The sequence below is a fragment of the Carettochelys insculpta genome, chromosome 7, assembly GCF_033958435.1.
Source record: "Carettochelys insculpta isolate YL-2023 chromosome 7, ASM3395843v1, whole genome shotgun sequence".
NCBI lineage: Eukaryota > Metazoa > Chordata > Testudines > Carettochelyidae > Carettochelys > Carettochelys insculpta.
This window is the reverse complement of record NC_134143.1, coordinates 63,310,283-63,323,647: the sequence shown is the minus strand read 5'-3', so window position 1 is coordinate 63,323,647 and position 13,365 is coordinate 63,310,283. Positions and strand designations below refer to the sequence as shown.

General features: G+C 49.9%; 1 protein-coding gene across 3 annotated transcripts in view; it reads right to left on the bottom strand.

Moving 5' to 3' along the window:
- Positions 1-1,490: 1,490 nt before the first annotated feature.
- Positions 1,491-13,365, bottom strand: part of AFAP1L2 (actin filament associated protein 1 like 2) — a 120,617-nt gene continuing 108,742 nt past the window's right edge. For 2 of the 3 annotated variants that reach the window (XM_074999102.1, XM_074999103.1), the window contains exons 14-19: positions 12,570-12,797; positions 12,292-12,484; positions 10,359-10,565; positions 7,645-7,838; positions 5,965-6,087; positions 1,491-3,952 (exon numbers count right to left, since the gene is read on the bottom strand). In XM_074999102.1, coding sequence (XP_074855203.1) covers positions 3,926-3,952; positions 5,965-6,087; positions 7,645-7,838; positions 10,359-10,565; positions 12,292-12,484; positions 12,570-12,797 — 972 coding nt within the window. In that variant the 3' untranslated portion in view covers positions 1,491-3,925. The remainder of the gene's footprint in view (positions 3,953-5,964; positions 6,088-7,644; positions 7,839-10,358; positions 10,566-12,291; positions 12,485-12,569; positions 12,798-13,365) is intronic. The other variant, XM_074999104.1, reaches the window with a different exon arrangement.

Genomic DNA, 13,365 nt, shown 5'->3' with positions numbered 1-13,365 from the left:
TTTTGTTTGTCTTTATACCAGAGATGATTAATTGGGCATTTAACACCAGGTGGAGGAAAAAAATGGTCTATACAAGATAAGAATCACTTACGAAGGTCAAATGTAACTTCTCCGCCCACTTACAGTCCATCAATAATACATGTACAGTAGCTAAGCCTCTCTGGGCTATCACAGTTGACGCACAACTGAATGGTAAGGGGCTTGTTAATTCATTTGTATGGCTACGTGCCTTTCTGTCGCAAAGCACTTTACAGCCACAACCAACCGTGTCTGAGAGAGAGAGAGAGCGCAGCATTATCCTATTTCCATTTTGTATCCTTAAAGCTTGCCTACACATGATAATTGCACTGCTTGAATAATGCTGTCATTAAGCAGTACAATCCTTCTAGTGTGACAAGCTATATTGGAATAGGCCCATTTCTTTCTGTACACCTATGGAAATAAACTATGCCAGCAGATTAGAGGAATAATTTATGCTCCCATGAGCCACTGTTATACCAGTCTAACTGCATCTACGTTAGGGGTTTTGCTGGTGTAACTAAAGCAGTTTATTTCCAGTGGGGGTCTCTTTTTTTTTTTTTTAATTAAAGCTATACCAATCTGTACATAGACCAGCTTTAAAGCAGTGCTGATAGGGTTTCTCAGGGCCTGTGTTAATGCTACCAAAGAACCCAGCACAACTGGGGTGAAGCAGAGATGGATGGGCTAGGCCTTACCCAGTAGTGTGTGTTGCTGTTGTGCTACACAGCTCAGTGTTTCAGGAAGTAAAGGAGGGGATTTTATATTCACAAAGTAGTGACTTCTTCCTCAAACACACCCACCACGCTTCTTAATTAGGAGAGCGGGTGTTTTACTTAATTTTGGAGTACAGTGGAGCCTCGCTGAGACACACACATGTATAACTGATTTTTGTTTGTCCCTGCCTGCTCAAGTGAAGCTGTTCCTCTGAGGGTAAATCGACACTTACGGGAAGATGGATGCACTGGTTGTCAATTTTCCTGGGTTCAATTTAACACACATAGTGGGAATGCACTAAACTGAACTGTCATTGTGCCACTGTTGACTCCGGTACTGCTGGCAGTCATGCGGACTAAGGGATGTTGACCTCCTGCTGTGTGGATGATGGCAAAAATCGATTTAGCTAAGTTGACTCCAGCTTTGCAATTCTCATAGCTGGATTGGTGTATCTAAAAATATTTTTTTTTCCCTCCGAGCGCAGAACAGGCCTTAGTTTCATACAACACAAACGGAATACCTCAAGGGGTTGATCGTGTTTGAAGCGGTGGCGGGGGGCTGGACTAGATGACCTCCTGCGGTCCCTTCCAGTCCTGTGCATGTAAGGCTGAGCCCTAGTGGACCAAAGGGCTGTTAAGTATTTTTTCCCTTTCTGGATTTGTTTGGAGACACATTTTGTTATATGAATGCTCAACTGGGGCAAGGCATCAGGCATGGCTAAACAGCAACCAAAGTCATTTGAAAGACCAGCCCTCTAATTTAACATATTCAACCTTTATTTAAAAAAAAATCTTTTAAAAGTATCACATGCTGGGTCACAGTTATGCCCAAGAAACTGGCATGAAGTCGGAAGCCCATGACACTGGCACAGACATTCCCTGTTTGTTTTGTTGTTGGTTAAACCGCCTGGGTCAAGCCTAACCCAGCTGGAGGCTGTGAAAAATGCATAACCTTCTCAATCCCTGGTAAAAGTTGGATGTGATGCCTAGGACTGGATTCACCAGGCTGCCCACTCTACAGCACCAGGGCCTGGCGCCGCAAGCAGCTGTTTGCCAGTGCTGGCTGCAAGTAAGAGGGGCGTTTCCTCCACTGGGTCAGGAAAAGGGTGTGCTGTGGCTACACATTCTGTGAGCAGGCAGGGCTGTATGCAATGACTGACACACTAAAGTTGAGCATGTGTGTGTTAGAAAAAGGGGGCGGGGGGCAGGGAGTGATGATGCTCGCAGGGGACAGGAAATGCATGATGGGTAGAAAAATGAGTTTGCTGGGCTCACTGCCCCACCTCTGCGGGTGGGGGTGGGGGGGCAGGGGAAGAAATCTGGATTTATTTTGTACAGTCTGACTGCACCTGCCAACACACTTGTGCCTTTGTAAGGGTTACTTAACTTTTATGACCATAGCAGAGGGCAGTTCTGGGGAGGGCGAAGCTGGTGAATGCACTCCTTGTTTGCGAAGACTGAGTCAGCAATGCTTGTATAAAGGCCATAATTTTCTAAGGCAAACCTGGCACGAGGTGCCAAATGGGCTGCCTTGTCTTGCCTTTCAGAAGCTTCCCTGACGTGCTTTGCTGCAGCAAAGCCCCAGTATCATCTTCTGGAGATGGTCCGGGGGGCAAAGTACTGTGGGAAAGGCAGCTGAACACCATTGTGTTGCTGCGGTCCGGCCCTGCAGAATGGCCGCTTCACGGTTTTGGAGCACTGAGGCTTGGTTCAAAAAATGTGAAGCTCACAGGGTATACAGTGCGGAGTCATCCTTCATGGTTTCCTTTTGCGTTTAATTTCCCACCTTTTGGAATAGAGAGTCAGCTTCCAGGTCACTTGTGGGTGTTGCTTTGCTGACGCTGGATAAGCACCTGGTAATACAGCACCATCACCCACCCTCCCCCACCTTTAGCTGCTGTAACTAGGAGTAGGGCTAAATCTGCTAATCAAAAAGTTGGGTAAGCTGGAAGATGGGAAAATATAGTGCTGCTACACCACCTAGGGGCGACCACAGAGCTTGCTCCCTTCTGGCCCTAGAAGCTTGGTGGTTCAATTCATGCGGATGGGCTATATATAGTGAAGGGGCATCATTTGTGTGTTTGTCCCTTGTCAGACCCTGGTGGGTTAACTGCACCACTGAAGAGCTGGTGACCACGCCATGTGTTAAAGGCTGAGCTCACCCTCAGCTTTGGAGAAACACTGGGGGTGAGGAAATCTGTGAGCATTCCCTTGTCTACCTCCTTGCACGCTGTGGAATAGGCTCCAGGGGCTGTCCCTTCTAGAGAATTTCATGGGGTTAGTGGAACTGGCAGGATGGTCTATAGAACCAAGGACAGGAGGCTCACAAAAATCTAATCCAACCTAGCTGGGCCAGTGAAGGAATAGGCTCGTTCCAGCGGCTGATATGGGGGCCTGGCCCTAGGACGCCAGTAGGACTGGTGTGTGGATTTCATTTTAAATGTCTGTCTTCCCAAGAGTAAAATCCATAAACCTTACTTACTCTTGGGCTGTGAGGGTGAACTAGGCCACCACGCCCTAAAACCCTGCCCATTGGCAGACTCTTGGGTAGGGATTTTCCTTGTATTCTGGCACACAATAGGCTGGGGGAATGATTCCAATATCTGAGCTGTTTCAAGCCTTGGTTTAGCGCAGGGGTATGCTTAGCTCCCTTTCACTACATTCTGCCACACCACCACCACTTGTGCATGGCTAATTCTGCCTCCTACTCAGTTGTGCAGGGTTCACTTTTCAGTAGAATGGGTTTTTCCCTACTTGCGCATGTGCAGCAGAGGCTGGGCATGACGGCTGAGTACAGAAAGCACAGGCGCATAAAGACAAGCTCCACCCCCTCTCTGAGTGTGCACCTACAGGAGTTACCACTAACAGAAAAACATCACTAATGCAATGATAAAATTTCAGCGTAGACATATACAAAACATCCTTAGGTACAGTAGCATTCTTGTTTGCATCAGTCAGTTAGGCAGCTGATGCCATTCGTGTTGTCAGCTGCGTAAGGGGAATGGGCTGGAAGAGGGTTGTTTTTGACACTATCCCAATCCATCACTTCTTCTAAGCAAATGGCACTGGGTGGTGACAGAGGACAAGGTAGCTGGCCCCATAAAGCCTGGACCGTTGATTACAAATGACTGAATCCTCTGCGCCACAGATGGACAATTCCAGTCTGTTTTTAGTCCTTTGAAAGTGTAGTCCTAACTGGTTCCTTTTTTCTCCCATTCCTGCCAAAAAAATAAAAAATAAAAATGAAAAAAAGCCCAGTCAAACTCAGTGAAGCTCATGCTTCAGGAAGGACTCAAACAGCATTCGTGTGTGTACGATACATATTCACCAATACAGTCATTCCGCCCACCCCCTATTGTTTCAGGCTCACTCAGCCAGTGTTCTGAGAGGTTAAAATCAATGTTCTCGGTACGTTATGCACTTGTGCGGCCATGCAGGAGAGATTCAGATGCCGCCCACCTGGAGTAGCAGAGTGCTCGCAGCTTGGTGTTTTGTTTCTAGTGGTAGTGCACATACAAACTTTTACTCTGCACAGGGGTGGAAAAGATTAGAGGGAACAGTGGTTAGGATATGTCTATGGCACTGCTCATGGGACAGAGCACCGTAGCCACCTATGAAGGTAGGGCCCTCTACCCAGACACATTTGTAACCTGAATTAGACAGGAGCCAGCCCCACAGTTAGGGACCAGGCCTACAGCATAGTGCCCTGCAAAGGAGCTCAGTGGTGGGAAGCTATGTGAAAAGTATGTTAGGGAAGGTGTGAAGGTGGGTGCCCTAGTTCCTTAGTTTCTTAACATGGTCTTAAGGGGCAGAGTCTGATTGGGACATTTCACCTGTCTGCAATGGGACTTTGAACATGGGGTATGGGAGGGAAACCCAAAAGTCCACGAAGCACTTCACAAGGCTCATCATTTCACCTCAGTTGGGTAGGCCTCAGTGTTCACAGCTTGCTACCCACCCAAAAAAAATCACAAGTCACGTCTGAAGACATAGGCACCATGAGTAAGGCCTAGCATTTGTCTGCTAGCAGTGCTGGCCCCAAGACATCAGAGACACGATGTGGGTGAGGTAATATCTTTTACTGCACCAGCTTCTACTGGTGAGAGAGATGAGCTTTCAAGCTACCCCAGCCTGAAAAAGAGCTCCACGTATTTTGGAAGTTTGTCTCTGGCACCCACAGAAGGTAGTTCACTAAAAGATATTATCCAGGGTGGCTGACTGTGGGCAGAGCGGGAGGAAGAGGGATCAGACCTGGGCTCCTGCTGTTTAAAAGGGCCAGGGCTCCCAGTCACTGCTACAGCAGCAGTGACCCAAGTCCTTCAGATCTCCATCAGAGTCGCTGAAGGGCTGGCTAAAATAAGCTGACCCCAGCCCTGCCCCTTGCTGGGGTCCTGGGGCCTCCTCATCACATTGTCCAGCAGCCAGCGAATTGTGCCAGTCGCCCAGTTAATACCCTGCCCGCTGTGTGCCTCTAGTATTTACATAGCACTCCAATGCCTAGCAGAGGCCACCCATCCTCTTACAGAAGTGCCCAGTGATGCTGAGGGAGGCTGTGTTGCTTTTCTCCTGTGCCCTATGCATACACCATAAACTGTCTTCACCTTCTGCCTCTGTCCTTCAAAGACAAGGCAAGCGTCTGAAGAAGGGAATGTGCAACGGATTCATTTTTAATGGGTGGTCACAGCATGCTGCCTTCAGCGGCACCAAGCCTGCTCAGCTCAGCGTGGTTGGGTAAATACCAAGAGTGTTACAAAAGCCATAGCAAGGAAGTTAAGTTGCAGTTAGAAGATGTAGAGGCCTCTCCAAAGCGATTACCATGGCCAATCAGGTCTGAACAATCCAAGGCTGAAGAATGGTTCTTACCAGGTCTTGCATGGTAAATGATCTCAGAGGGGTAACTGTGTTAGTCTGAAGCTTCACAAAGAACAAGCAGTCCTGTAGCAGCTTAGAGGACCCATTTATTAGGTCATGAGCTTTCGTAGACAAAGTGCATCTTATTCCCAAAAGCTCATGACCTAATAAATGCGTTAGGCTCTAGCTGCGCCAAATAACTGCTTTGTTATTTGTGTCACTCGTCAGTTACCGAAGCAAAACAATCACAGGCCCCTGCCATTGTTCAGTGATGGGAGGCAAAGGATTTTTGAAAGAAGAATACGGAACCTGACGACACACACAGTTTGGTGACCATGGCGTATATGCATCTTTTCCAATCTGTTAAACTGTGCCTTACCTTCGCTTTCTGTAGCACTGTCCCCTTTCCTGTTACCATGATAGATAAAGGCCTGTTTTTTAAAGCTGTTGCAGAGTTGACTGGGGAGGGCTCTGTGCTGCTTGCCAGGCTGGCCATTTTTACCTGTGTTTACAATAAAAGGAAGGCATGAGGCATTTTGTGTTACTAAAATTTTCACATGAGCAGCCACTTGCTGGAAACCAGACAACCGTGCGGCAGAACTCAAAAATCCCATTCACGCCGAGGCATCACTACAGCAGTGAGGGTGACTTCTAGTGGTGCAGTTGTAATGACATGAACATCATAATGCAAGCGGGGGTTTACCCAGCAGCCACCGTGTCTCTGCATTCCCTCCGGCACACCTGGCATTGGCCACTGTCAGAAGTCAGACCACAGGGCTAGACCAACTTTTGATCTGACCCCTTTATGGCTGTTTTTATGGGTAACACCCAGGCACCCAACAGGTCGTTCTGGTCTGTAATTACGATATTTACCAACCAAATACACGGTGGGTTCTTGTGCTCCTTAGCCTCAATCAACAATACGCTCAAAGGTTACAAGCCGAGATGGCCACAAGCGGCAGAGTTTGGCTCTAAGGACTGTAGGTAATTACTGGCCTTTGATATTGCAGTATCACAGCACATCTCACAGTGCATCTGTTCTCACACTACACAGAGCCAATCTGCCAATGCGCAACAGAGGGGCAGAGATACTTCAGGCCTAGCTCCTCAGAAGTCACTTACACACCTCACCGACCATTGAAATTAGAGTGCCTAAATACCTTTGCAGACTCTGGCAGGGCACTAGAGTCGTCCACAGTAATGCAGCTGGAGGCTGATAGCAGGTGTGGAGGAGGCTGTTTAAAGGTTCAGCCACCTCTCCAAGCAGCATGAGTCACATTACATCTTTCCTCCCTCCTCATCCACTCTTCCCCTCCTTGCTGTAATCCCGCTGTTACTCCTGCATCTCCCTGTGGGGTGCAGCCTGAGGTCACTGACTGGCTTGACTCTGCCAACTGCTCTGCAGGCATGGGACCCAGGACTAAGTAAGGCTAACTCTGAGTCAACATGTATGGAAGTGGAGCAGCCCTTGTCCTGCCCCAAACTCCTAGCAGCTAGGCGGTTTCCAGCCATGGCTTCCAAGGGCTCCTTGGCTGGGGGCTCCTATGTATCCACCACCCCTTGGTCATGGTTAAATCTCACTGTCTTCCAGCCCCCGCACCCCACCCCATGCAAGACCCAAACAAACACTAGGGCAGGTGTCCAGCCCAAAAGACCTGTGGTGATTCCATGGTGGTCCCAGCCTTGCACGCTTTGGGCAAGAATGGACTTACCACCCCACCCCCCACCACACCCCACTCTGTGCATGGCCCTTCTGTCCTGTCTGGGTAGGGATTAATGTAATCTCACATGCATATATGGGTCACCTCTGCATGCATGATACTTGTTACAGAGCAGGGAATTGGCATCTTTCCTCTCTCCTCAACCACAATGCAGACGTGAAGGGCTCTGGGTTCAGCATTGGGCTGATCCCTATTTCTGAGGCTGCCTCCTGAGAGTATTCTGAATTAACTAAACCCAGGGGAGATGTAAAAACAAAACTGCAGGTCCCCAGAGCCAGGCCTTGATTAGCCGCAAGCCGCTTTGCTAGGCAAGGGCAGCTCTTTAGCGCAGCACGTACTTTGGGGCTTGCATTCTCCAGGTGTGTGGTGTCCACGGCTGTGCCAAGTGTCACCGGGCCAGATTCTGCTTTCTTCAGGTTCTCTTTCACTTCCACAATGCTCAGTTCCAGGTCAACCCGCCGACTCTCTTTCTTTTTGCACTCCTCCTCTATTTCCTTCAGCTTCTGCTCCACGTTGGCCACCAGGCTGGTATCTGGAGTGGGAAGACCAAATAAATACACAGCCAGCGAGCTGGGGCTAACTAAGCCTCTTGCGCAAGCACGAATGAGAAGGCCAGTGCATTTTTATGTGCTGGACCGCAGACAGTGTAACAGCATAATTAGCTATGCACCAACCTTAGCAGGCTCTATTGTTATGGAGGGATCTGGGCCATAACTAGGTTTGCTCAGCTTGGGCAGGTTGAGCTGTATGGCCATACCCCTTCTTCCCTTGCCGCCCCCACCCCCACCCTTCTGGAGGGGCAGAACCAGCCCCTCCTTCTGCCTTGCTCTGTGGCTCACGGGGGGCGGGGGGCGCTGGCCCCACTGACTGGGATAAATACATGTGTTACAAGCAACACCTGACATTGTAATGAGTATGGTGGTCTCAGGCAGTTTCACGCCCTCAGTGAGCCCAGCCACTACAGGGAGACAGTGTCAGCCATGCACAGCCGGTGTAGTCTACAAGGATTGTTCTGAACCATACAACATGACTGGCTGCACAGGCCCCTCATAATCAGTTATGGGCCCCTCCCCTCCTAGCGACCAGCATGTAGTGCTAAGTGAGTGGCATGAGATCACTAATTCCCAGAACCTTTCCCCACCCCACTCTTGCTGCCATTACATAGGTCAGTGCTGAGTGCTACAGGGATCGCAGATATCTCCGGTACTTGGGTCACCTCCGTCACTGCCGTAGCTGCGAGCCTCCCGCTCAATGTAACTACCCTCAGGAGGTCCCTGTGCAGCCTCGTTTTACTGCTGGGGACCTGACGCCCAGAGGTGGATCTCGAGGCTGCTAACTCCCACTGGACTACACTGCACTCACCGTGATCCGGGTGTCAAAGGGCAACTAAAATGATTAAGGGTTTGGAACGGGTCCCATATGCGGAGAGGCTAGAGAGACTGGGACTTTTCAGTCTAGAAAAGAGGAGACTGAGGGGCGATATGATAGAGGAATATAAAATCATGAATGGTGTGGAGAAAGTGAATACAGAAAAGTTATTTACTTGTTCCCATAATATAAGAACTAGAGGGCACCAAATGAAATTAATGGGTAGCAGGTTCAAAACTAATAAAAGAAAGTTTTTCTTCACACAGCGCATGGTCAACCTGCGGAACTCCTTACCGGAGGAAGCTGTGACGGCCGGGACTCTAACAGAGTTTAAACAAGAGCTCGATAAATATTTGGAGGTTAGGTCCACAGATGGCTATTAGCAAGGGGTAAGGTATGGTGCCTAGCCTTTTGTCGAAGGTGGGAGATGGATGGCAGGAGACAAATCGCTTGATCATTGTCTTTGGTTCACCTCCTCTGGGGCACCTGGCATTGGCTACTGTCGGCAGACAGGATACGGGGCTAGATGGACCTTTGGTCTGACCCAGTATGGCCGTTCTTATGTTCTAATGTCCCTAATCCGGGAACGCCTGTGGTATGGAAGAGGAAGTGGCTCTGTGTGTTGCCGCTCCCCCCGGCCCGTGTGGGGGGAAATGGTGGCGTGCAGAGCTGCTTCCCCGAGTGGTGCCTGGGAGTGGAGGGGGCACAGAGCCATCTGTGCCTCCGGGAGCAGGGTGAGTGCTGAACCATGGGCAGTGGCACTGACAGCTGCTGGAAGCCTTGAGGCAAGAGAGGAGGGGTCCCGGCTCTGTGCCTTGGATGGGGCGGGGCCTGGGGCATTCAGCCCTCAGTGCTGCCCAGACTGTGGCTCTGCCCCCCTTTCCCCTCCCCCCCCCTTACTCCCTCACAGCCCTGTGCAGCTGGCACTCTGGGCCCCTTTGAAAGCCCAGGTATGGGGCAACTGCCCCCTTTGCCCCCCCCACCTCCCCCGGTCAGTGGCCCTGACCACTAGACGCCTCTTTCCTCCCCCACAGAAGTGTTCAATTCCCTTTCTGCAGGTCTCTCTGACGCTGCCTTGCTTGGGGGGGCGGGGCAGGTGAACAGTCGAACAGGGATCCTGGCAGTGTCCCGTCAGCACTGCTGCTCAGACACTAGAAGACCAGTTACCCACAGTAACAGGTTCCAGCCCCGGGGGTGTGGCTGGGAAGACAAGAGCTGCTGCTGGAGCCTGGAGGAGCAACGGAGCGCTCCGGGAATGGCTCCAGCAGAGAGAAGTACTGGCAGCTACCCTGCCCCCGCCACAGTCACCCCATACCCAGCATGTGGCTCTCCCTCCCACAGCCTGCCCCAGCCATGCATCCCACCCCATAGGCCTGGCAGCCAGTGCTCTCGCCAATGTCCTGCCCCCCCCCGCCACGGCCCCTCCCACACACACCCAGAGCTGGGCTCCATTATCGGGGGGGAAGGGCAATGGAGAGAGCAGAAACCAACAGTGGAAAGAAAGAGGAATTGAAGCAGGGTCAATGGAACAAGGTAGAATAAAACAGGCTCATGGGAGAAGCAAGCAGACCGCAGGGGAGGGTCTGGCACTCAGTGGCCAGTTTTCTCAAGCAAAGTTGCCCAGCCTAGCCTTGGTCACTTTCAGCAGCTGTCCCTTTGAGCGGAACGTCCCCTGGGCTCCCACCTGTGCAGCCAGCTAATGTCTCTTTCAGCTCCCGCCTCTCCTTCCGAAGCTGGGTCAGCTGAGAGCGGATTTCCTCCTTTTCTTTCTCCAGCCGCTCCTTCTCCTCCGTGTATCGCTTCACCTCAGCCTCCATCCTGTTCTTGCCCAGTTTGGTTTCTACAGGCACTGCAAATACATCAGCAAACCCTGGCTTAGCCATGGATGAAGCTAAAGGGGAAAAGTTTCCAGATTGTTCATGTATCGGTCAATGCAAAGCAAAACACTCCAGAAAGTAGTAAGATCACTGAGGTCTGATATACAACTATGCAGCTTCTGGGCTATAACTATAAATAAATTCCCATACACCAGCATGAGATACTGGCTCCATGTTAATGATGGGGGGAAGCTTAGTCCAGTTCAATGAACACTGTCAGCTAACACTGTTTTCTGGAAAAAAATACAGTTTTGGAGACTCAAACACTCCATGTAATTCATCTCAGCTTTGCCAAATCATTGTGGTTTAAGAAAAATCAGAAAAAAATAAAAAAAAAACATTTAGTTTTGACATTTGGAAATGCAACGTGTCAGTTTTTCAGTTTAAAACAAACATTTGATTTTATTTTTAAGAAAATCCAAAATGTTTAAACAATGCTGGAACTCAAATGAAAGGTGTCTTTGTATTGCAGCCCTATCCCCTTCAAGGGGCTCTCGATGGCACAGCTTCTTGCAAGACAGATCTTCTGAGCCCGCGTCTGACCAAGGAACCACATGAGAAGAGGCTTCAGCCCTCTTTGCTTTTCATGGCCTTTCCTTGGAGGCTACAGGGCTGCTGTTCTCTTTGGGGGTATGTAACTCATCGAACACGTGTTTGGTCATCTTAAAAACAAATTATTCATAAAAGAAGGAAAGGCATTGTAAAACAAAAGGAGCAGTCTGCAGAACAGCGCTGGACTGAAGCCTTGCAAAAGCTAACCTAGATGTGTTCCCTTTGGTTTAATTCCTGTGAAACGGAAAAACCTTACCCATTTTAAAACATAACGTTCTTTCCTCAGACTCTCCAGGTCTAACATGCCTTCTGTTTTCTACTTCAAGGATCTCCCTGTTGTGTCCCACAACCAAGCCCCTTTTCAGCATAACACGCAGTATCTCTTACAAAGGGGTTTTTAGCTAGTTGCTGTGGATTATCATCACACAAAACTGCTCCCACCCACGCTCCAGCCCACCACCCGCTCCGAAGACGTTACCCTTTCTGAGAGGCAGTAGCCATTGTACGTGTCAGAGTCATTCTCCTTTGTTCCCCTTATCTTTGGGAAATTAATCCAGGGGAGACATTCCTGGTTTCCTGCCTTTCCTGAAGGCTAGCTGGAAACTGTGCATCCGCTCAGAGGCAGACTCATTTCGCCCTTCTAGCCTCCCTCTCTCCTGCTTTAAGCAAAGGTGTTACCAACCCACTGTTTCTCACAAAGGCAGTCTTCACGTTTCCCCTTGCCACTGCCTCCTGCCACACCTCCTGCTGCCCTTATCCACACTCGCCAGAGCTACCATTGCAAGTGTCCAGTACAGCTCCACTTTACCTACTTGGACCAGGTTGGCCTGGTGTCCTCCAAACTCATCAGTATGCACATTTGGTTCTTTCTTTTGCCACCCAGCCAGCCGCCTTTTGAGCCACAGCTCAGGCCACCAAGCAGAGGAGCCATTTGGCCAAAGATGAAAGGAGGAAAAAAAAATCAATGAGCCCAACTAAAATGGCTGCACAAAACTTTGGGCATTACTCAGTGCCCTTCAGGGTCAGCCCCTTACTCACCATTAGCCAATGACATACCACCAGAAAAATCAACCAGTCTTGTTGATTGTACACAAAACCTTCAATCTGAGCAGCTGGCTGAGCAATGGTCTTCCTGCACCCACCCGCCATGCCCTTTAGCAGCATCGTTACGTTGTCCATTGGACCCACCTGTATTTGCCACCTTGGGCCATTCCGTTTTCTCTTTGGGCGCCGGCACTGGCTGCGGACCGGCCACGTCTGTGGGGGCAGCTTTGATCTCAGGACTGCTCTGGGGGAAGGCGATTTTCAGCTGCTGCGTCTGAATTTTGACAGCGGTTGTCTGCGTTGGCGGCTCTTCTGGCTCCGTCTTCTCCTGAAATGTCTGTTGAGAGGAGAAAACATTAGGAATGAATTGGTAGTAGGGACTTATCAATGGATGAGGTCTGCCTCTGGATTCGTTACAGCACCTGCTCTGGGACTTCCACTGACTTTCTACACGGCTCTGCTTCCTTCACCAATAGGGGCATTTCTGTTACACTGTCCATTGTGGCCCCTTCCAGAGAAAGAGAGCATGGAGGTGACGGCTCTAGCTGTTTCCTGCCAGAGGAGTGCAGGAAGGATTTAACTGGAGTGAGATCTAGGTACACTCTGTCTTGGTCCTCTTCACATTTGATTTCACTCTGGGGAATTTCTTCCTGCAAGAGAAAAAGTACAGTCTGAAAATAATCCTGACTAAACCCCGCTGGCAGACACAATCTCAGTCTCACTCTAGGAAGCAATAACATTGACTTGGATGATTTGAGGTGACATTTATATAAGCGCTGATGTAATTGAGGCATCTAAGCCCCAAGTCTCATTGAAAGCCAGTGGACTTGGACTCCTCGTAGGATTTAAGTCGGGGTGGGCAATAAGTGGTCCACCAGCTGGGCTTGGTTCACCAGGGTTAGCCCCACTGCAGGGTTAATTACCTGCACATCTGCCAGTATGGCCACTCACAGTTCCCAGTGGCTGTGGACTGCTGTTCCCAGCCAATGGGAGCTGCAGAGAGTGATTCCTGGCTTGTGCCATTTCCCACAGCTCCCAGTGTCTGGGAACAACAAACCATGGCCAACCTGAGCTGCAAGCAACCGTATCTGTGGATGCACAGATAAATAAAGCATTTGGTGACCCAACAGGGGCTAACCCTGGTGAACCATGTCCGGTCCCTGGGCCCGTTATTACTGCCCATGCCTGATTTAGGTACTTTCAGAAATGCCCCCTTCT